Source organism: Dendropsophus ebraccatus, chromosome 1 (assembly GCF_027789765.1).
Source record: "Dendropsophus ebraccatus isolate aDenEbr1 chromosome 1, aDenEbr1.pat, whole genome shotgun sequence".
Taxonomy (NCBI): domain Eukaryota; kingdom Metazoa; phylum Chordata; class Amphibia; order Anura; family Hylidae; genus Dendropsophus; species Dendropsophus ebraccatus.
In genome coordinates, this window is record NC_091454.1 from 141,889,960 (window position 1) to 141,914,927 (window position 24,968).

General features: G+C 40.9%; 1 protein-coding gene across 3 annotated transcripts in view; it reads left to right on the forward strand.

Moving 5' to 3' along the window:
* The window catches only part of DAPK2 (death associated protein kinase 2), a 59,406-nt gene that overhangs the window by 32,808 nt on the left and 1,630 nt on the right, over positions 1–24,968 (forward strand). For 2 of the 3 annotated variants that reach the window (XM_069980533.1, XM_069980542.1), the window contains exons 4-11: positions 1,505–1,643; positions 2,396–2,525; positions 4,429–4,477; positions 4,561–4,587; positions 6,101–6,253; positions 7,693–7,738; positions 8,220–9,045; positions 9,171–9,923. In XM_069980533.1, coding sequence (XP_069836634.1) covers positions 1,505–1,643; positions 2,396–2,525; positions 4,429–4,477; positions 4,561–4,587; positions 6,101–6,253; positions 7,693–7,738; positions 8,220–8,867 — 1,192 coding nt within the window. In that variant the 3' untranslated portion in view covers positions 8,868–9,045; positions 9,171–9,923. Of the gene's footprint in view, positions 1–1,504; positions 1,644–2,395; positions 2,526–4,428; positions 4,478–4,560; positions 4,588–6,100; positions 6,254–7,692; positions 7,739–8,219; positions 9,046–9,170; positions 9,924–14,857; positions 14,948–20,652; positions 20,737–24,968 lie in introns of those variants that run through there. The other variant, XM_069980551.1, reaches the window with a different exon arrangement.

Consider the following 24,968-nt stretch of genomic DNA (forward strand, 5'->3'; position numbering starts at 1 on the left):
CCGTAACATCTTTTCTTAGAATTATGTGTTATGTCATTTTTCCAAGGAAATTATGAATAAATTAACAACTTGGTGTTACCAGTCTGACATAATCAGATCGGGGTTTACAGTTATTTAATGTGAGTGGCCTTCCTAGCCATCAAAAGATATGCTCGAAGGAAAACATATTGTACATGTTATATGGCAGGGTACTATAGGTTAAATGGTCATTGTTATTTTAACAAACTATGCATAAGTCAACAGTACAAGCTAATGTCAAAGGAATCTTTTAAAGCGAATGTACCACCAGGTACATCCCTTTGGGTATTATACCTTAATGGATCAGTGCTGGCACGGTGATGCCAATGGCATGATTCTTTTTTTTTTGCTCCCAAAAAGACCGCCGCAGGCGCAAACAAAAATCTTATGGTCAGAACAATTGCCACAATTTACGTAAAAAGTGGTGAATGTAGATCACATCATGGATAAACATATACTAACAAAGAGGTAAGATATATATATTGGACCAATTACTGGGCGGAACCCTCTGGTTGACCCTGGTTTTGGTGATATTTTATGCCCTTATTTGCCATTTTAGCATATATATATTGTCAGTTAGCACTTTGTCTCAGCACTTATTTGCACTTTACATGTTCTTGTATTTTTGGGATTATTTATGCACCAGCTTTTTAATGCTTTCTTGCCAGGGATTATTGTTTACAAATTGCTATGAATTTGTGGGGCGTATTGTTATGACCAGGGGTGTCTTTCTCATCTAGCAGGTCAGGGAGTGAGTTGTTACTGTAGTTTTTCAACTCATGTTCATTGGGAAGATTTTAATTTTTTTTAGGGGATGGAATAATGTGTTTTGTGATTTGTCATGCAGTATCATTGTATTTGTTATTTTCAATAAAGTATGCATTGTAGTTCATTGCTTCGGTGTGCCAACCATTTTTTTCTATATATCTTGCCTCTTTGTTAGTATAGAATTTGTTCCTATATAGAAGTTGTGGCAGCCAGTTGAGATTTATTCATTCATTTTTTTTTTTTTTTAGATTAGGCTGTGCATCCTTTAGCTCCTCCAAGATGTGATCATGGATATACATGGCCCATTTCTTTATTGAATTCAAAAGGTTAAACAACAATCACACAGCAGACATACATGACCAGCAATAATATGTAATGTTTTCCACGTCAAAGGTTTACAAAATGTTAATATATGCTTGTAACTTATCTGTGTGTCTAAAGTCACAGATCAGTAGAAGAATCAATGGCTACACAGTGTCACCACAACATCGAAGACACTGTGCAGCTATTGGACATCGCGTGCAGGTGCAGGTTTGCCCGCATATGATAATGCTTTACTGCCACCACTGTATGGGAAATTGAATTTATACTCTTCTTCTCCATTACCTGGAAGACTGAATTATAATGCAAAGTGTCTACTTATATCTTTTTTTCCTCTGTTATTTCTTAACCTGTTCTGTGGAGGTTATTAAAGTAATTTTGTCTTTTGTCTGAATAGCGTTTCAGGAGGAGAACTCTTTGATTTCCTGGCTCAGAAGGAGTCATTGAGTGAAGAAGAGGCTACCAGGTTCATAAAACAGATACTAGAAGGCGTGAACTATCTGCACACCCGCAAGATTGCACACTTTGACTTAAAGGTGAAAACCTTACTTAACTATATAATAATTGCGTAAGATTAGCTGTTGCACTTCGCCTTTTTTGTAAGGTTATTTTTTCCTTGTTTACACAATACAGTATCTTACCTGAAAATAAGCAGACACTTTGAGTCGATGTTCATGCACCATCAAAATAATGTCCATTTTTATTGGCTGGCCGTCATAAATAAGGCCGTTATTTTATAACAACGGCCGTTATTATAAGAATGACGGCCGTTGTTATGAAATAACGACTGCTATTTACTATTAAATGATGGCCGTCCAAAAAAAAAAAAACTGTTGCCATTTTGATGGTATGTGAATATAGCCTAAAAGGGTTTTCCAGCAGTTTAAAAAACAAACAAACAGACTAGGAACAAGGTAAAATAAAGGACATTAAAGAAAAACCATTATGGACCACTAAATCTGCCACTGCTCCAGTGTTGTAGTCAAAATTGTTACAAGGTCACTTACATTGAGAATGTGATACTGCAACCAATCGCTGGCTTCAGCACTTTTGTCAGGGGCCACTGGAGCTTTGGTGGTGCAAGGGTGAATTCAGGGGGGGGGGGGAGTAAATTATTTTTTTTACTCTGTTCACAGCTCATAGGATTTGTTTTAAAGCTAATGGAAACCCCCTTTAAGCTTAAACTTCCTACTTCAATCCTCTGTACCACAGTGCTCTGTGTGAGCAAGGTGTTAGTATTTTCAAAAAGGTGTGGTTGTCCTATAACTGTAATTCTTGCTTTTTTCAGCCAGAAAACATTATGCTATTGGATAAAGCGATAGCCGTTCCCCATATAAAGCTCATTGACTTTGGCCTGGCACATAAAATTGAAGATGGGGTAGAATTTAAGAATATTTTTGGCACACCAGAATTTGTAGGTATGTAAGAGCTCATAATATTTTTCATTTAAACTGTTGCTGTCGTTATAAAAAAACTTTTGACTTGTCACAGACGCGTCAAAAGTTTTGACCAATCTGGGTCTGACCCTGACCGATCGTGCAAATGAGTCAGGAGAATACTGCTCCCTGCACAGTCCTTATCCAGCTCTGTGTCACGTGATGAGTAAGACTCATAATAAAAGTTGGGGAGCGGAGCTTATGGCGGCATCGTCCTCTCCCCGATCCCGGGGTCAGGGTCTGGGTCTGAACACTCAGACTTTGAATGATATAAACTTTTGATATGTTTTTCGGACATATTAAAATAAAATTTTAACGACAGAGAAACTTTAAGTTGTTCTAAACGCATCCCCATTGAGTGTCATTATTACCACATGGGACCATATATTTGCTGAAAGGGCAGGTGTCTACATGCTAGAATTGAGTGGGAGATTTCTGTGTATCTGCTGATTGAAGGACATGTCTAGAAGAGACTATGGTTATGTACCTGATGACTGGACACGTGGTCATACATCATAAGCCATTGTGTAAATAGCTAGTTTACTAAGCTGATTACAAAACTCCTATGACTTAATGGAGAGAGCTGCTGTGTGCGGCCACCGCTCCATTTATACCCTTCTTAAATGTAGAGGCCATTAGCCACCAAACCAGGAAGGTATAGGAACTGATGCGGAATACACATTGCATATAGTGTGGATATGTACTAAATGTCTTTTAAGGGGGTTTTTCCTATCCACATCATCGGTCATCAATGTAAAATGTCTGGAAATGCTCTTTAAGTTACTGTAAGAAGGTAGGACCACTGTTGTAGCACCACTTAAGATAACTAGGAGTGGTATGACTGCCTGCTGCACAATAGGAGCATTACATATCAACTTAGCCTGTAAACACCATTGGTGTGAGCTGCAGTTCCAGACCTGGCCACAACAATATGTATGGCATTGTGACTGGGTAAACAATGAAAGGCACAAGAAGCTCACTAAAGCTTCATGGCCCCTGTATTTGGCTTATAGATGGGAGTACTCTTCAGTTGATTGGTCATACCCCATGATCAAATATCAGTAGCTTATCTTAAGAATAGGCCAATCATAACACACACTATATATCCCATCTATATATAGTCACTCATTTACTAACAATGCCCCAATTTTAAGCCGTTATGCTTTTGTTTGTGATTATTAATGGAGCGGGCGGGCCGGATGACACTATGGGGGCAGAGAGAAAAGGGGGGGGAAAAGGCGCTTCCTAGTGCAATATCTGAGTTACTAAATAGCAAATGTGCACAAAAACATCATTGTGCTCACCTTGGGAGGTTGTGCAATAGTAGGCACAACACTATAACAAAGCGTATTATCAATACCGCAGCTTAGCCGAGGATCATCTACACAGCGTGTAGAGTCGATACACCAAAAAGAAGTCAGGTCCTTAGAGGACTATAGGGCCCACAAGCGATCCTTCCAATAGCATAGCGCAGGTATTCCAGCTGGGTGGTTAGTAAGCCGTATGTGGTCGGCTCCCAATAGATGTAACTCACCAAGCCAAGTCCTTACTATAATAAATTTATTTAAAACAAGCGACGCGTTTCGGCACACTAATCTCTCAGTGCCTTTCTCAAGCTAGACTATGGGGGCAGGGCAGTGCTCCAAAAAGTGCTCCCAGCTGAAGATTACGCCGACTAACAGTGCATTACCCGTTACAACAAGTCAGATCACCTTAGTTTCCAAGGCTGCACTGGAAAATGAGAGACAAAATGTAATTCTGTTCTTAGTGAATATTTCCATCATGTAGGACAGGATGTTTTCTGTTATTAGCAGCAATGTGTCTGGCTCTCTAGAAGCAACTATTCAATATGGAACTCATGTAATTTTGTAAATTGACATTTCAGCTCCTGAAATAGTAAATTATGAACCACTAGGACTGGCTGTAGATATGTGGTGAGTTTCTTTTGTAAAGAACTATAAGACAACAACCAAGGGACTTGACTTTTAATACTAATGGTAATATTCCTCTGTTTTAGGAGCATTGGTGTGATTACATACATATTGTGAGTATTAAGTTTTTACCTTTATGTGTGTACCATCTTTCACCAAACATCAGGGTCGGGTAAAACTACGCTGAATGGCTCAGGGGATTGGAAAGGCAGTTATTAGTGGTTAAGTGTTTGTTGCTGCTCCATTGCTGACGCACATTCTGAGTAAAAGATAATGTGTCATTCAGAAAATGACAGTTCGTTTACATTAAGTTTTTATGTAAAACATATTTTTTGTAGACTTTTTGCCGCTTTTTTCGTAATTTTTCTCTTATACTATTTATATTGCAAAATATTCTTAAACCTTGCAGTGTTCAGTCTGGCCACTAAGCCTAATACTAAATAAGCACTTCCTGTTGTGCACAAATCACTTTACAGTAGTGTTCTCCTTATCATCACAGACAGTATTATAGTGAAACATGTCACCTGTATACAGGATCAGACCATACATACTAAGTGATGGCCAGACCTCAGCCTTCCTCATCCTGCACCTATAACTAGTGGGTGGTTGTTTGGCGTTAACTAATATTACCCTGCCAGCTTGCAGATTCATTTATTGTAATGATAAGACAAAATGCCGCAGATAAGTATATTATGTAATTATTATTATGATTATTATTATTATTATTATGTGCCTCCTTAATTTTATTAGATCTCATTTAAAAGGGTTATCTGGGGGAGGGGTGGGGTCCTCTGCTGGTCACCACTTCTTCCTTATGTCTGTGATAGTTACAGTGGGGTTAGCATGTCATGGGAACCAGAAAGAAGAGGTGACCAGCAGAGGACTGGAATCATTGGCACCGCAGCTGCAGGGGACAGAAGTACATGAATCTAACATGAGCTTGTTTTTTAAACTACCCCCAGCCATATAGAAATTTGCTTCCTTCAACCATCCTCCTAAATACACATAGGGAGACATGTATCAATGGGCGTACAGGGGTTTTTCGGTGGAAAGTGCCGATTTGCGCATTATTTTATTCGCAAATGGCCGATTTGCGAATAAAATATTCGCAAATTGGCACTTTCCGCCGGGTATGCCGGGAGGGGGTTTGAAGGGGGTGGAACGGAGGGCGCGGACTCAGAGTCCGCGCGATTCACCATCCGTTCCGCCAAAAGATACGCCAAAAACCTACTCCAGTCCTCAGCTGGCGTAGGTTTTCGGCCGTGCGCACCGGAGCGCACGGGATTTATGTACAGGCAGTCCGCCTCTACATAAATCCCCCTAGAGCCGGAGATGCGGGGACATTTTTAAGTCCGGCGTAAAAAACGTCGGACTTAATAAATGTCCCACATAATGTTTAATATACATAATGTGGGTTATTTATGTTTTTGTTGCAAAGTCCTTTTAACACAAACTTCAAATACTTTCATTTTATTTGAATTATTTCATTACATGCTGCTAAAATAATGTACCTGTCCTTAAACTAAAAGAGATTTCTTCAAACTGTAAGGCCAGTTTGGTCTTCTATATATGATCACTCGCTGGAAATGTATTCCCCATTTTTAATGAGATCTTTCTATTATTCAGGTTAAGTGGAGCATCTCCATTCTTGGGAGAGAACAAACAGGAGACCCTTTCCAACATTACTGCAGTTAACTATGAATTTGATGAGGAATTCTTCAGTCACACCAGCGAGTTGGCCAAAGACTTCATTAGGAAGCTGCTTGTGAAGGACACAAGGTGACAAGTAAACAATGACAGAACAAGTGCATGTAAAGTTTTGTGTTTGGGGGGGAATGAACATTGGAAGTGTGGATTGATGGCTTAATTTCCAAACAGATACATTTTATTTTAGTTTCCTAGATACTGTGTATGACATTTTTGGGTCTAGAGAAAATACTGAATGTCTCACTGGTGGGGGCCGAATAAAATCCATGGGGAGCAAAATAACTATTTGGCACATGTTACAATCTATTAATAGAAAACCCACTTGAAATTCATGACTTGTGATGTCAATTATTTTCTTCCTTAAGAAGATTAAGAGAACAATAGAAAGATGCAACACGAAAAATAAACAAGGAAAAATAGAATTATACAACTAACTAGGAGATTAAATAGGGAGAAAGTGTGTGCCCTACAGAACATTCCAAGATTGGATGTCTTGTCTTGCCATTTATGGAAGCAGAAAATCAACCATTGGAGCTAAGTGCAGTGTTCATGGATGTCTAAACAAGAGTGAAGAGGACTTAAAGCGTACCTGTCATGACATATAAAGAATAAAAGCCCCCCAGCAAATATATATGGTAGTTACTGCTTGCCTTATGTATGCTGTCGGTTTTGCCCTATTGTGCTTGCCATGCTTCTGCATTTCACTCAGTGGGTGGGCTTTTTTTTTTATAAATTACATATGCCTTAGATAAGCTAGTTTACTTATCTGCAGCAATCATTAGGTCTCTTTTTTCTGTTAGAAAAGACCAAATGGCCTTAGTGACGGGGCCTTGACTGCAGATTTCAAGGAAGTGAGACACCTAGTGGCCTATTTAATAGCATTACATATGATATAGTAAATAGGCAGAAAATTGAATTGCAAAAATGTAGTATATCACCTCTTCTGCTGATTTAACATTATTTATTGGTAATGTTGAGGTCTGCAGTTTTTTTCATCATTTCACAGCATGTAAAGACAGGCAAATCAGTAGTAGCTGTGCTTGAGAGTTGGAGCAGCCACCCCCCCCCCCCCCAAAACTACAGCTACAAAACTACACTACAACTACTCTAATTACTGCAGAATCTTTGTTTAAGATAAGAATTTATACTCAGTCATGGAGGAGTAGAGAGTCCCTGCTCTGATCACCAGTATTACAAGTCTGGCATAGCCAATTGAAGGATATATGTTTTCAGTTTCCTGTCCTAACCAGTCACGGGAATGCCTGTATTTAAAGTGTTATAGACGGGACCTCATATTAGTAGCACTTTCAATACATGTCACCAGCTATTTTCCTGATTAACAAGGGACACTACAGATCCCTTAGAATCAATGATCTCTGTTGGTTTTACCCTCATGCTACATTGTCTTTTGCTTAGTAATGGACTATTGCACATAGAGCATGTAAAAACTTAAATTCCAAGCTTCATATTTTAAGTTTGTCACTCACAATCTACATTGATATTTTCTTCAGGAAACGCCTTACCATACAGGAAGCTCTTTCCCATCCATGGATAACAGTGAGTACAATCTTAAAATCCTTGCATGAGAATATTGTGTATCATGTAAGATCCTATTAAGTAGCTCTGTATCTGTATGGCATATTCTAAGAAAAAACATTGATATTTATTAAAAAATAATATGGATATGAAGAATCCAGGATGTACAGAGACAGAGCAATTCCAGTGTGATATGTTAAAAAAAAATTGTACCATTGTACCATTACGTTCTACTAACAGACCGATACTAATTTCGATTGGTCACATGTTTGCAATGCTGAATTTTCTGTTTGTGGAAGCCTCACTATCTTACTCCCTGACCTGAAGAATTGGATTACTGATTGACCTACTCACAAGTGAAAAAGCATGGTCTGGTGTGCTGTGTAATGTTTTATCCATGAAAAAGCCTGTGGATTCCCTACTCGGCATGAATCTGTGCATCCCAGTGTTCAATAACATTCATAGACTTGTTCTGGTACTTATGTCTCCTTTTTACTTTAAGACACTTCAGTCCAAAGAAGAGAACAAAATTCATGATACCAAGAGAACAGCCATGCGGAAACTGAAGGCTAAGAGGTTAAGGGAATATACCATGAAGTCTCATTCCAGCATGCCCCCCAATAACACTTATGTTAATTTTGAGCGCTTTGCACAAGTTGTAGAAGACCTGAAAGGTGCAGAACAAATACTCGGCTCTTTGGCTACAAACTATGATTCTCTGCAGGAGGATGTAGAAGCTCTGATATCTATCTACAATGAAAAGGAAGCTTGGTATAAAGAAGAGAATGAGAATGTGAGACACAGTCTATCTCAGCTCCGATATGAGTGTCGAAAAGTGGAGTCCATGAAGAAGAACCTAAATCATGAAATTAACTTTGTAGAATACAATGTTGGAAATGTTACTGGAAGATATAAGGATCTAGAGTCACGATATGAATCCCTGAGCAAAGAACTTTCGGAGGATCTAAAAAGAATTCAAGACTTGATAGATGGCTTTCCACAAGGAAATACTGGTTATGAATGTAGAAACTTTGGTGCTGTATTCAATCGAGATATAAATGAGTCATTCATGAATCTTTTGAATGGATCATGCAGTGATGATCTTTTAGAACGACTAAATATCAGAAACACAGACCCTAGGTTGCAATAAGTGTGGTGATGAAAGTGTTAAGTATGTAGAAATAGCCGTATAGTCATTATATATTTACTGATATAGAAACAGATATTTTTTCCTCTATATATTTATTATAAGAGAGTATCACATAGGCTAAGAATATCTGAATGTACTTTTTTTTTTTTTTTAACTCTGCGGGGAATATATATTAATGGTGCGTTCACACCTACAGGATCTGCAGCTGATTTTCTGCAGCAGATTTCATTTAAATAACTGAACACAGCATCAAATCTGCTGCAGATCTGCTGCAGATCCTGTAGGTGTGAACGCACCCTAAAGGGGTATTATGGCTTAAAATGAAAAATTCCGCATAAAAGGGTTAACCACAACACACATATTTACTAATATACCTACCTATCCGGAACTGGCTGTCCTTCGATAGTGCTTCACTGGTCACATGATGGGCCTGGCCGTAATTCTCCAGCTTCTTGTGACATCCCACTCCATCTTTTGGATGCTTCCTAGGTACAGTGACATCAGCACTTTGGGGCTGAGCTATCTCCCGTACCTAGAACGACCTGTCCGCTCATGCAAAGTGTGATGCTACAAGGTTAACACCAGGCATTCGCTAATCTCACTGAGTACGGGGACGTCATTGTTCCCATACTCAAAAGACAAACTGTGTGATGCAAGGAAGGAAGCACCTGCACCTAAGTCATCATGGTTTATGCCTGGAGACAGGTTTAAACCATGCAAAAATCTACACCTGCTCTGGAGCAGGTATAGATTTTTGTGCAATGCCTGTGACAGGGGCAGGCCAGCTTTACCAAGAGGCGTGTATCTAGACTATGTTGCGCTCAGATAGGGCAGAATAAACCTAGAGACGGATTCCCTTGATATGCATGTATTTTTAAATGAGGGTTGATTTATATATGAGATAGGTCTAGTTCATATATAAATTTATTATTTTAAATAGATTTTCTCTAAAAAAGGTTTATTCCATCTCTTTATGACCATGCACTCAAGATGTGTGAAGTTGTGAAAAAGATGTGCACTTTATAGTAAATTTGTGGAAATGGCAATAAATATTAATACAATGACTCCTTCATCTATATGTATTAGTATAGTTCAGATCGTTTGTTGTCTTTGTAGCATAATGCACATAATGTGTGATATAGTGACCAGTGTGGTCAGTGTCTATAGCATGTCTGTAAAATTCAGCAATGAAAAGAATTACTATAATTTACTATGTTATATTAAAAACTACATTATATACACTGATCAGTTACAACAACAACCACTGAGAGGTGAATTTAATATCATCAATTATATTGTGACAATGGCTCATGTCAGGTTGTGGGATATAGTATATAAGGCACAAAGTGACCAGTCAGTTCTTGAAGTTAATGAGTTGGAAGCAGAAAGCATAGAAAATTAAAATTTGGCAAGCCTAAGGATCTGAGCTACGTAAAAAAGGAACAGATTGTCCTTTGAAATGGCATTTACTTTAGGGTGTTGATATATAACAGTCAAAACCTACCAAAAATGGTCCAAGGAGGGAGACACTAAGGGTGGTATTACACGGAACGATTATCGTTCGAAAAATTGTTAAATCGTTCAGATTTGAACAATAATCATTTCGTGTAATAGCAGGCAACGATTAAACGACCAACGAGAAATCGTTGATCGTTTAATAGGATCCGGACCTATTTTTATCGTTTGATCGTTCGCACATCGTTCACACATTGTTCGGTGGAATAAGAATTCACAGCTGAAACGTACGCAATAGCGACGACTAAATGACCGCAAGAACGATCATAAATAACGATCATCGTTTCGTGTACTTGGGCGAACGATTTCGGGTCGTTTGCCTTAGCGGTCGTTTAAGATCGTTTATCGTTAATCGTTAGTCGTCGGAAAATTGCTTGGTGTAATAGTACCCTAAGTGAAACAGTAACAGTCATGGTCTGGTTGCTGCACATGGGAAGTAAAGGCTGGCCTACCTGCCCACATTTCACTTATACAAATTGATGAAAACACTAATACTTCTGGCTGCTCCCACCACATGGGGAATTGGAGCACAGGTGAATCCCAGGTGGATCTGGAGTAGTGAGCTGTTTTCTCTCTTTCGTTATACAGTGGGCATGGGAGCCTTAGAGCAAGATCATGGGGCAATGGAAGAAAGTGTCTTACTATTCCAAGTTGAAAGTTTTATTTAAAAAATATGCTTAGCCTAGGGGAAAACATAAAAACATTTACTTGCCTTGAGCAATGGGACAAGCTCAGGGAGAACAAAAGCAGCTTGGAGGTTGAAGGTGTGGGGTGGGGGGTTGTAGAGTGGAAAGTAAGTAACCCCTTAACCTGATAATTTATGTTTTATATTATGTGGACTTCCAGGTGCATGTGCATTGCTTATCTGAGGAAAAAAAGACACTAGGTTGCACTGTGATGTGCACCTGGGCAATGTTCTGCTGGAAGGACAGAACCTTATGGGATACCACATAATTGGCAGAGACCAAACCGCTACATTTGCCATTGTCAGTAAACATTCCTAAGTAATGGACATGTTCCCAGTGAAGATTTGAAGTTTTGAAGGTTTGTATTCCAAGCAAAGTCAAAGCAATACAATGTTTGGCAGGTAAATTCCTCCTTCAATAAATTGCAATCTGGAGATGAAAAGGGAATCTACCCCTGAAATGCAGTTTTGCTTTGTCTTTGCTTTGAATACTTGCTTTACATCCAGTGATGCACAGGGGGTATCTTCTTTGATTGGAGTTGTTCCCTTTTCCCAACTTTTCCATCCAGCTATGATTCAATTCTGCAGAATCTGCCACGCAGGTCTCTAAAGCTCCCCTCATTTTCCTCTCTTGAGGCATAGAGTGGAACTAACTACTCTGTTGGGGCACAATGGGGACCTGACTACCTTGTAGGGACACAGAGGGCCCTAACTACTATATGGGTGCACAGAAGAGCCTAACTACTACATGGAGGAATAGAGGAAAACTATTTACTATATAAGGCAAGGAATGGACCTAACAACTCTATGAGATACACTACTATATTGGGGCAGTGAGTAGGCCTAATGGTATAGGTGCAGGAGCAATGAAACTAATTTGTTTCTCTGGCAGATTCTGCAGAGAAGAGTCATGGCCTGGGCTGGATGGAAAAGAATAAGAAAAGTGAGCAACTCCAATCAGAGAAGATGTCATTTGTATGTCACTGGATATGTCACTGACATCATTTGTACAGTATAGAGTTTTTATCTACCAATATATTGTCACTGTATAGGGGGATAGTGGTCTTAGCATAGTTTAGGGTTTTATTCAGTAATAGCATGGTAGTAATGGTGGTGGCCATGGTGTAGTGGTATTATATGTGAACTGGGAACTTAGGCAAATATGGCAGCCTGGGAAAGCTGGGTAACAACCTGTGATGAAGGATAAACTGATCATGTAAAACACTCAGAAAATTACTCAGCTTTCCCAGCAGCCTAAATGGATAACAGTATTGCTGTATATGGGGGGAATTATTACTAGGGGAGATTTTTATTACAAGGCAAACTTGGAATTCAACCCCAAATGGTAATTTTGCAGAGGACACCATGAAGCCTAGGGCCCATCCCTGCATATAGCACTGGACACATTTCGATGTTTTGGTGAATCAGAGCTGTTTTGGTGACACAAGGGTATCTACACAATACTGTGTATGTGATATGAATGCTATGGTTATAATTGCAGAGATGATGCAGATGCATGGTTGAGTATATCCTGAATTATAGTTCCTCAACAGGTCCAATACTGTTATATTTGCATACAGTAAACATTTCCTCATTCACCACAAAAGGCCTTTTTTTTTTTTTTTACCAAATTCAAGGTTAAATGAACTCTAAAATGCATACTCTGAGAAATGTATATTGCTCAGAAAACTCTTGTTTAGATTCTTCATGTGTGTGAATGCTTCTTGGCTGATGTATAGAAGTGTACTGCAATGTACTGAGTATCAGGATTTGGGGGTCACTTAGGCAGTACATGTTGACAGAGTGATGGTGCTGACTAAAACTCTGCATTGCTGGGGATGTGCACACAGAATTGAGCTCAACCAGCTGCTTCCTTAGGGTCATGGTAGAGGGCAGGAAGCTAAGAATAATTTGTGGAATGTTCACAAAACTTATTTTAGTACAAGTTCTTTTGCGGTACATTTTTCTTTCTTTGTATGGGTTAAAAAGAACATTTTCAGACTATTTACAGGCTTTTGTCATATTGGATGGGGACTGCAATATATCTTCTAAAGGGGTTCTTTACCTTGTCTGTTGGTGGAAATACAGTATGATACAGTATAACAAATCTTTACGATAAAGCCCTATGTCTGCTTATTTTTACTACCTTAAATGAAACAGCAAAGTATTACACAACTTTGTGTATGTGCTTCTCTAACCAAAGCACTTTGGAGTATGGAGACCTTGGTCTGTGCATGCCTTATAGCATCATATTAGAGGGGCATTCAAACGTAAACCAATCTTTTGCTTTAAGAGCAATATTGTGGAATTCTTGCTGCAGATTTCTGGTTAAATATGCTAATATTTTGAATTTAAAGAAAGCAATGTATTCTGATTCTGCAGTTGTGAATTTGCTGCAGGGCCACAGCATATCCACAAGATCTGAGAGTTTATTGCACATTTCAACTTTCCAATTGAAGCCAGTGAGGAAAAGCTGCATCAGATCCACAGCGAATCCAACAAACATGGCATGCTACAGATTTAAAATCTGCACTGCGGTCCATTTTTCACCAGTATTAATCTAAAGTTATGGTGTGTTCACACAAAGAGATTTATCTGACAGATTTTTGAAGCCAAAGCCATAGCCATATAGTATAATATATTTATCCATCTGGTTGGCACAAGCAGTGCTAGTAATACCTGAAAAGTAACTGTGATCAAAGAAAAAATAACTATCAACCAGCTAAAAGAGTGGAAAAGAAAAGTTCTGGTGAGGAAAGGAAGGATTCAATTCCATCTCGAGCCAGGCTAAAATTAGCAAAAGACCATAAGAATTGGACCATAAAGGACTGGAGAAAGGTCATTGTTTCTGATGAGTCAGATTTTCAGCTTTGCCCAAAACCAGGTTGTGTAATGTTGGATTGAGACCTGAAAAGGCTTCAAGCCTCAGTGTCTTGCACCCTTTGTGAAATTTGGTTCAGGATCTGTGATGATGTGGAGATGTTTCAACATGAACCGAGTCTTATACAATCTTTTCCTGGAAGAAAACTTGCTTCCTTCTGCTCTGACAATGATTTCATGTTTTTTTTTTTTTTTTTAGCAGCACAATGACCCATGTTTCTCTCCTACACACACTATATGTGTGTGTTGGGGGGGGGGGGGGGGGTTGTGTGTGTACGCAAACGAATGTAAACTGGTCAGGATCAGGGAATTCCCATCAGGCAGAAGGTGTGAGCGCTATATTGAGATACTGGCTGGAAATTGCGTAGTATTAAAGAGAGCTATAGCATAACTACTTTACTTAGTGATGAAGAAATGAGGAGACATGCTCGTAATATATGACTGTACTTTCTGAAATTTCACAGCATTACCTTTCTAAATGTTTGTCTATAATTTGTATGTCTGGAAAATCTGAATAAAAATTATCTGATTTAAAAGAAGGTGTGAGCGCGGGTGACGGCCAATTGGGTGTCATTTCACACACAGGCAGCATAGGAGCCACAGGAAGTGCTATCAGGACGAAAGAACTGCAGCGCATTTCGGCCCCCTAATATTCTGGGGCCTCTCAAGAATGTGTGTGTGTGTGTATGTATGCTCTGTGATGATACTTCTCCACACTTTCCAATCAATCTATAGAATTCATACTCCATATGCTGTGACTTCTATATCCTTCTGCTTTCCTCTCATACTGTATCTAGCTGGTAAGTTCTATATTGCTATATCTGCAAGTACTCCCCTGACCCCATAACATTTATGTTGGTTATTCCCTTAGTATACGTGACTAAATGATTATATATTCCCTATCTCACAGCCAAAAGATAAGCATCAGGTCCTGGTAAGAAAAAAGTCCATTATCAACTTGGAGAATTTAAGAAAGCAATATATTCGGAGACGCTGGAAGGTAATTCATTCTTACCAAACAAGTCACAGTTTATAAAGCATATATGACATTTACAGATTCCTAATAGACCATTCAGTATTTTAATTTATTCAAATGTGGGAGGGTTCTGGGAGTTGAAGAGTGTAGCGGTCTGCTGTCGCAATTTCTGTTATACGGAGAAGTGGCTATGTTCACACAACGTTTTTTCTGCTCCGTTTAAAATGACGTCTGTCATTTTGAGTCTAAAATAATGGACGTCATTTAGCCGTCTGGCCTCCCCTTAGTGCAATGACGGCTGTTGGCACATTATTTTGATTTGGTGTTACTAATTACCCTTTGGATGCGGCTTAATTGAAAAGTACATTGAATTTAATAGTAAAAACGGAGAAAGAACGGTAACAAAATAAAAACTTTGTGTGAACAACTAATAAGAAACGTCCGCTGTTATTCAATACATTGTGTGCATTGGCCGTCCGTCTTCCCATAGACTGCAATGCATTGCAGTCAGTTAAATCGTGGCAATAACTGACTTTTTTTTTTTTTAATTGCTTAGGCGGACGCCTTTTCTCTATTTTTTGACATTGTGTGAACATAGCCTGTCGCTGTCATGATCGTTTTGATTCAACATGTTGAAAGACAATGATCAGCTGACAGTGTGCATGTCGGCTGATCATTGCCTTTTAACATGATCTATAACACCAAATGATGATTGACCAAATATGGCTGATAATTGCTCGGTGTAATAGGGCTTTTAGGCCAAAAAGTATGTGAACTTGTATTTACCATTACTAAGATTATATCATGAGTGGATTTACAAAAGATATCTAACTGCAGCCAGCAGGGGCGTAGCTAAAGGTTGATGGGCCCTGGTGCCCAAATGTTAGCTTGGGGCCCCCCATCTCACCCGATCAGGCAAAGTCCTATCTAACGTTATATCCAATTACTCTAATGTGCCACCATGTTCTAATGCACTGTCACTGCCTCCACCTCATGTACTGCACTACTGCCCCCTATAATTAATGGACTGTACTGTGTCATTGTCTAATCATTGTATTCCAATCTTTGACTCTCCAGCTGAAAAACTCCTCAGTCCTATGTAACGCCAGACAACACAGTGATATCTCTGAGTACAGATAATGTAGATATAGACCCCCTGTGTAGCCCCCCATAGTATAGACCCCCTGTGTAGCCCCCCCACAGTATAGACCCCCTGTGTAGCCCCCCCACAGTATAGACCCCCTGTGTAGATCCCCCACAGTATAGACCCCCTGTGTAACCCTCTCATAGTATAGACCCCCTGTGTAGCCCCCCTCCCATAGTATAGACCCCTTGTGCAGCCCCCCTCATAGTATAGACCCCTTGTGCAGCCCCCCCAGTATAGACCCCTTGTGCAGCCCCCCAGTATAGACCCCTTGTGCAGCCCCCCCCAGTATAGACCCCTTGTGCAGCCCCCCCAGTATAGACCCCTTGTGCAGCCCCCCCCCCAGTATAGACCCCTTGTGCAGCCCCCCTGTATAGACCCCTTGTGCAGCCCCCCCAGTATAGACCCCTTGTGCAGCCCCCCCCCGTATAGACCCCTTGTGCAGCCCCCCCTGTATAGACCCCTTGTGCAGCCCCCCCCAGTATAGACCCCTTGTGCAGCCCCCCCTGTATAGACCCCTTGTGCAGCCCCCCCCCCAGTATAGACCCCTTGTGCAGCCCCCCCCTGTATAGACCCCTTGTGCAGCCCCCCCTGTATAGACCCCTTGTGCAGCCCCCCCCCCCTGTATAGACCCCTTGTGCAGCCCCCCACATCGCAACATTTATGTAAAAAATAAAAAAAATAAAAATAAACTCACCTCACCTGGATCCTTGATCTCCCTCAGGCCTGGCAGCTTCTCTTCAGTTCAGTGAGCTTCCGGGATGCCGGCCCCGGCCGGAAGCTCATTGATGCAGGACCGCGGCGCCCAGATTTCTCCTCTCTACTGCACGGCGGCTGACATGTGACGTGATGACGTCACATGTCAGCTGCCGAGGAGGAGAAGTCCCGGCGCCGCGGTCCTGTATCAGTGAGCTTCCGGCCGGGACGGCATCCCGGAAGCTCACTGAACTGAAAGAGGTCCGGGGGGCATATCCCCTGCCGCGCCCCCCCCCCCGGATTGGGGGAGCACAGGAGGAAGTGGCAAGGGGGGCCGTGCGGGCCCCCCTAGCGTAGGGGCCCGGTCGCCATGGCGACCCCTATAGCTACGCCACTGGCAGCCAGATATTTCACCATCCGTGGAAGTTTGTGTAAACCTATGTTTAATATTAATACTAATGCTTCAGGCACAACAGAGAAACCTGCTATTGCTGATAAACTTTTTTGCATTAATTATTCATTCATGTATACAGAATAAAATCTAAGATACTTTTACAGGCATAAAAGCTTTAACAATTAAAGGAAGCAAAATGTGCCAAGTGCAAGTAGTACAAGCCCCACCCTGAGATTAGGACTAATTGCTTTGAATCATAGTTAATATCAAGAAAGATTCAATTCTGATAACATATTATAGGTCAAGGTGTGAAATATCAGCCTTATTTCTGAGGTGGCTATACAGTATGCAGGATATATACTATGTAGACACCAACAAATCACACCTACAGCACACAGTAGCTTTTAGGACATCCCAAGTCTATAGGCAATAACATGGAGTTGCACCCCTCACCCCTTTGAAGTTACAGCAGTTTCCACTCTTCTGGGAATATTTAGCCCATTTTGGAGAAGAGGGCCTGGCTGACAGTCTGTATTCTAGTTAATTCCAAAGGTGCTTGATGGGGTTAAGGACAGGGCTATGTGTGGTTCAGTCAGGTTCCTCTACACCAAATTCACCCATTCATGCCAGTAATACCAATCATAATTGATTGTGACAGATCAATTGTTGGCATACAGCTGGACCTCTAATGTGTCTTGCAGTAACCGATTGCATTTTTTTCATTCCGGTTGCATTTTTGTATATTTTATTTACCTATCCCTTCAAGGGATAAAATATACAAAAGTTGGTGCTCGTTCAACACTAATTGAGAACAGGCATTGCACATATGTCCCTCTGGTGTGTTGAGCCATTAGTACGCCATTACCAGGAGGACACTAACAATGGTAAGACTGTGTAAAAACCAGCTGAACTGTTCTGATAAATTCAGGCCTGTTTCAAGGACTCTTATATACTGTAATAAGAAGTGCATGTTTCTATCAGAATGCTTGTGTCACCTTTCATACTGTATTAATAGTTGTAAACAGTAAATCCAGACCTTTAGGTAACCTTCGTAGCCGGCTCTATTAGTTAGCATTACACACAGTTTACGGAAACTGTTTTGAAGTTGAGTGAAAATGACACTGAAGTTCAGAGGCTTAGCAGCACTGACCACATTGCTTTGCTGACATTCTATATGATTACTGTAAGTGTTGCAGAAACAAATTAGGAACCTAGAGCATAAAAAAATCAATTCATTTCAAAACCTGAAATACAGGGTGTCACAGCTGCATCTGCGACCTAGGCCCCAGCGTTGCCTCCCCTTTGGACCCTCAGGACATCTCTCCACTCCACGTTCCAGCACTGTCTCACCCTGGTCGGTGCGTGCATCCCCGTCTCCCCCAACTCTGTACCCACAATCTGTCCCCCCAAAACCACTTGTACCTTCAGATAGCTGCTTTTAATCCAAGATCTGTGCTGGGGTCCGTTCGGCAGGTGATGCAGTTATTGTCCTAAAAAAATACTTTTAAACTTGCAGCCCTGTGCCAAACTGGTGTGGCCTAGAGTGTGTATGCATTAGGCTGGAACAACCTCTCTGTCCCTCCTCCCTGCCCCCTTCATCATTAGGAATGCCCCAGGTAGGTATTCTTCTATTCATCACCTGTGTGAGCCCGGCACATGGGCTGGATCGTTAAGTTCAATGCAGAGGAATAGGAAAAATCCTGCCAGTGGCTTTCCTAATGATGAGGAGGGTGGGGAGGAGGGACGGAGGAGTGGTGCAAAGTTAGGGCACAGATACTCTAGGCCACAGCAGTTTGGCGCAGGGCTGCAAGTTTAAAAGTTTTTTTTAGGACAATAACTGCATTACCTGCCGAACGGACCCCAGGACAGATCTTGGATTAAAAGCAGCTATCTAAAGGTACAAGTGGTTTGGGGTGGTCAGATTGTGGGTACAGAGTCACTTCAAAGGGGCAGTAAACCCTTAATTGGTTGTTGCACCAAACACTTCCCCTATAAATGCCTGCACCTGAACTGACCCCCTGTTGGAGCCTCTGAATTTGCCACCATAAGCATTGCAGTCCCAGCTTTCCTGCTTGTGATTCCTAGCTGTGAGTCCTGTCCATGCTACCTGCTGTGTTCCTGTGTGTTCTTGACCAGCCTACGTTGTCTCCAGCTGCACCTTGCCTGCCACCACTAGCAAGCCAGGCTAGGGGTAGCGACCTGGGGGTCACCTGCCACAACAAATCCATCCCGCCTGGCAGTGGGCTCTGGTGAAGACTGGTAGCCCCTTAGACTCGCCTCTCTGGTGTGACTTAAGCTATCACTAGCGCCGGTCCAGTGGATACATGACTCCAGTTGTTATACAGAGAAAATTTTGATAAGTATCTTGGGGTTGGTGATTTAATACATTATTAAAGGGGTTATCCAGGCTTAGAAAAACATGGCAGCTTTATTCCAGAAACAGCACCACCGTCCTCAGTTTGGGTGTGGTTTTGCAACTCAGTTCTATTGAAGTCAATGGAGCTGAATTGTAATACCACACCAGCCTGGGGACAGGGGTGGTGCTGTTTTTGCAAGAAAGTAGCTGTATTTTTTTCTAGGCCTGGATAAACCCTTTTAAATGTTTGTTTAAAGGTGGCTATATACTTTGGATAATGCTCTAGTTAAGCTTACTGATTTTGACATGACTTGGATTTCAACATGCCAAGGCCTTTGTTCCTACTGGATGTAAGCCAATGCCAGAGGGGTCTGACAGCTTATTTACCTCTCTCCATTCAGCCAAGCTGAGTGTACAGATTTAGGCTTCCCATAGACACAAAATTGCATTGAATTGCAAGATGTGGCATTTTCTCTGGCATTCCTCCCTCAATTACCGTATTTCTTGGAAAACACAAAACTGGCAAGAGCAGGAAAACTTCAGGTTGCTCTAAAAATGCCAAACTCGTAATATACGTAATATGGGTATGGTGTTTCATACTTCCCAACTGACTCTTCTCTAACATCTGGCCACAACATTTTTGAGCCAAATAAAGTCATGCACCAATTTTGGCATTTTTATTGGCATTCTTTAGGGGGGAAAAAGGCCTAGTGTGATTCCAGTGGTATTGGGAATGGCAGTGGGCTGAATGACAGCTAATAGCTTAAAAAAAAAAACACGTATGCTGTGGAGATCTGCCTACCATCGCCAAGTTTTTAGCCTTCTGATATCCTCAAGACGGATGACTATCTCTGCCCATGGGACTCTATCCAAGCACCTGCCTCTCCTCCAATTCCGTAATGTGTGGATGATAGGTGCATTTCTTTCATACTCCAGCTGAGCAGTCACATAATTGGGTTTTAGAGAACGCAAAGTACTATCCCACACATCCAAAGATATTACATCCTCTTGACATAAGTTTTTTCTTCTTCCTGAATAATCTCAGTACCTCACCTCACATAAAACACATTTAAAAAGATGCCTTATAGCCTAGTGATTTCACATATTCTTTTTCTTTGATATGTTTTTTTTCTCTTTAGCTTTCTTACAGTGTCGTAGCTCTCTGCAATCATCTGAGTCGCTCTCTTAAGAAGAAAGTTCTTGATGAAGAAAAGCTTGCACTGGTAATTCTATTTTATAAAGCAATTAAATAGCTCACTGACATGTCATCCTGTCATGCAAATTAAAGGGGCACTTCTATCAACTTTAACAAACAGGGAGGGCAGGGGGTGGTGGGAACATAATAATCAAGTTATACTTACCTGTCCTTGTGCCTCTGCATCTCAACTGATCACTGTCCCCCATTGGTCTCCTGTATCTCTGTATCTGGCAGGGAAAGGGGGCAGGGCCTATTTTAACACTGTCGGTCTTGATACCCCCTCTATACATCTATATAATAGCTATATACACTAGCCAGACCACTGCTTTTACACCAGAGTGGTGATTGATAACCTAGACAAAGAGCTGTCAACAATGGGAGGGAAGGAGCAGCATAACAGGAGACAAGTTTGCTAAATTAATTTAAGGGCAAAATATATGGTGCGTTTCCACACGGAATTATCGTTCGAATTTTCGCGACAGTCGGCTCATGTAAACACAGCGAACGATCAAGCGACAAGCGAGAAATCTTTCATTCTGATCTTTCAACATGTTCTCAAGTCATCTTTGGTCATTCAGTAAAAATTCCCAGATAGCTTCGTGTAAACAGTCTTTCACAGATTCACCCTATGTGTGAGATGGGCTTAAGCGATCTTAAAGCAATCACAATAACGACTTTTTAAACGATTTTTCACTTTGTCTAAACACTGATTGTTATAAAAATGTTGTTGCTTCAAAATCGTTAAACGATCAATTGGCCAAATTATCGCTCCATGTAAATGCACCAATAGAGCTTTGCCTACATGTCAGTTAAAGGTGTAGTTCAGCAAAACATTTTTTTCTATCAAATCAACTGATGCCAAAGATTTGTAATTTACTTCTATTAAATAAATCTCAAGTCTCCCAGTACTTATCACCTGCTGTAGGTCCTGCACGAAGTGGTATTCATTCCAGTCTGGAGAGCAGGAGAGGTTTTCTATGGGGATTTGCTACTGCTCTGGACAGTTCCTGTCTAAGAGAAAATAATGAAAGAAGTACTGGAAGTACTTGAGATTTTTTAATAGAAGTAAATTACAAATCTCATTTTCTGGCACCAGTTGATTTAATGATTTGGAAGATTTTTTTTTTTTTTTTTTGCTGAACTACCCCTTTAAGAGGGGTAGTCTATGGCAAGTGACAGCCAGGGCAGGGTCATCCCACCCTTAGGTTATGTTCACACAACAGCAAAAGCCACAAATAATGAACATGAACGTTATTTGTAGCCTTTTTTTGCCATTAAATGATGGTTGTCCAAACATAGCTGTGTGAACATCAGTGACAGTGCCCTTCATGTGATCATAACTGCAACACTTACAATGCATCTTAATAGTTTTATATTAGGTTACTGAGCACATTAGATGACAGCATATTATTCTAGACTATATATGGCAAGTTTGTAAGTTTGTAAGCCTTCCCAAATATGAAAAACAAGAGTGTCTCATTAAAAAGTCAGTCAGAAACCACTTTTAATTAATTGAGAGAAAAAAACACCCACACATCTTCTGTTCTGTGAGTGATGTTCCATGAAATGATGCCGTTTGTTTTTTCTCTCTTACTTTATTCATTTCTTAGGGCTTAATGGTATTCCATCCATAAAGATTTCTGCTGTTTAAGTCAACGATGTTTAAGTTAACATTTTATATGTTAATGTGTTTTCCCTTAGTCCCATTGGCAACACAACACATGGGGTATCACTGCCCCTAAAAGCCCGCACGACAAGGGAATATTTTAATGGAGAAAAAAAAAAAGAAATTTGCATAGCTCCTCCTCAATAGGATATATAAGGCACCCAGCATTCCCCCTAACACTAGACATAGGTCCCAATTAGAGACTGGTTTAATAACTCTAGGCCTTAGACTCTAATCTCCTGGCCTTGAATAAATCTTCTGTTGAGATGAGCTGAAAGCTATGCCAGCAGACCTTGAGGGAGCTAGGAGCCAGGCCTTTATCGAACCCGTCTTGCAGGAATTCCAACAGCTGAGGGATAGATGGATTTGGGGCATCAACATGCCTCTCAGAGCCCCACCTACTAAACACTCTCCAAATTTTTAAATAAAAGTTGTTGGTGGCTTCACTTCTTGTATGGGACAGCATGTTCAAGACCCGAATCGATAAACCTTTGGTGCCAAATATGGTCCCCTTCTCCTCCAAGCTGTTAACTTGAAGGCTTTCAGGTCTTGGCAGGTCCTGACGTTCTGAGACAGTAGATCCTGCCTCAGGGGTAACTTCCAAAACTCCCCCTGACTTAAGGAGAACCAGGGGCTCTTTGGCCAGAAGGGTATGATTGCTATCACTGATGCCTTGTCCTGCCTCATCTTCACCAATATCTTCGGGATTATTGATGTAGGAGGACAGATGTAAGCCAGTTTAAACTTCCACATGATTGTTATAGCATCCACTACCATGGGATTGTCTGCCAAGTAAGGGGAGCTAAATTTCTTCAATTTGGCATTCCTTCTCATTGCCATAAGATTTATGACTGGCAGACCCCACCTGACAACCAACTGACTGAATAACTGAGTGTTAAGTGACTATTCTCCTGGGACAGTGAGGCCTCGTCTTGGACAATCTGCGAGCATGTTGTGAAACCTTCTGATGTGATGAGTGGATAACCTGGTTACCTTGGCTCTTCCCAGAAGAAGATCCTCTCCACTTCTCTTAAAAGCGTTAGATTTGGTCTCACCTTATCTGTTGACATAAGCAACACATCTTTCTTTAAGAAAGGAACTCTGAAATTTCACCTGCGACGTTAACAGAAGGGACTTGCCTTTTTTATCTGAGAGTTCTTTCATCAGTTTATCAAACTTAGGTCTAAAAAAATCTACCAGGTTGGAATTCCAAGTCGCAGCGTTGGAACTTGGCCATAGGCCTAGAAGACAACCTTGCATGTTGAGAGGCAACATCACACAAATAATCAGTGGCTAGGTTGATATGTTTGAAAAAGTCAAAGACCCTGTCCCTGGTATCTCCAGCCTCTAGGTCATGCTGCACCCTAGAAAGCTATCTCCTTAGGCTCCTAGAGACCTCAGGAGAAGATATAGTGACAACACCTTGGGCAGAAGCAGAGATATAGCCCCTTTCTAGAGCTACCTCAATCCTTCTGTCCATAGGGTCTTTTAGCTTAGACCCATCTTCTGCCAGTAGGATAGATCGGGTCACGGAACGGCCGGTCTCATACTACGTGTGACTATAGCCCTAATTTGTACAAGGTCTTAAACTTCTTGCTAAGAACTGGGGCTTTGTCAGCCATCTTCCATTCCACTTGAAGCATTTGTTTCATATGCTCCTCCACAGAGAAGGCGCCCTAGAATATGAGGCAATCTCATCACCATCTTCAGGGTGAATTTCAGTTTAAACCGCTTTGATCAGTTTATGAAACGATCTACTGAGCAGTACCTTTTAGAGAACTCCCCTTCTTCATCAGATGGTTACGACGAAGAGTCACAAGATGATGAAATAACCTCATCAACCAGCTTATATTCAGACCCCTATTGATAAGATAGACACCAAATAGAATCCTAAGTTCTACTCATTGATTAATCCAAATTAAAAACACTCACAGGATGGGAAATAGGGGAATGGACTTGTCTAGATCTTCTTTTACATTTGCCTTGGCGACATTTTCTAGACTCAGACACAGATCTCTGAACAAAATTTTTGACCCAAGTCACCACGTCTCTTATCGTGGGTTCCTCATTATCTAAAGCATGGCAAGCCTGACATGATGCTGTTAAAAGAAACATACACCATATAATCATAGATATATATTCTATAGACAAATAATAGAACCAAAATTGATGTAAGCATGCGGTGTTCGTATCCATCAGGGAGAGGAGCTTATCGCTGTACACATGCTAGATGTCTCTTCTTAGAAGAACTTTTTTGGCCTCCAGAGTACCTGCCAGAGTCCATGGATAACATTTCTATGAGAACATTATAAAAAATTTAAATATTAATAGCACGTAAATCTTCTAGCCTTGAATGGCAGTAGCTCACCCAGTCACACTTACTGAGTGGACAACTTTCTGAGAAAGATTAATCTAAGGCAAGTAATGTAGGGACTGCCTACATATGCTGACTGCTCAGAATCCAGAGCAAAGGTGGAGTCTTAAAGGAAAAAGGGAGCCAAAAAAACCCTAAGCCTCCTCCCCCTAGGACTTGATAGGCTGACAAAGCCTAAAGGCCCTATACCACGGGCCGACGGAGAGGAGCAAATGAA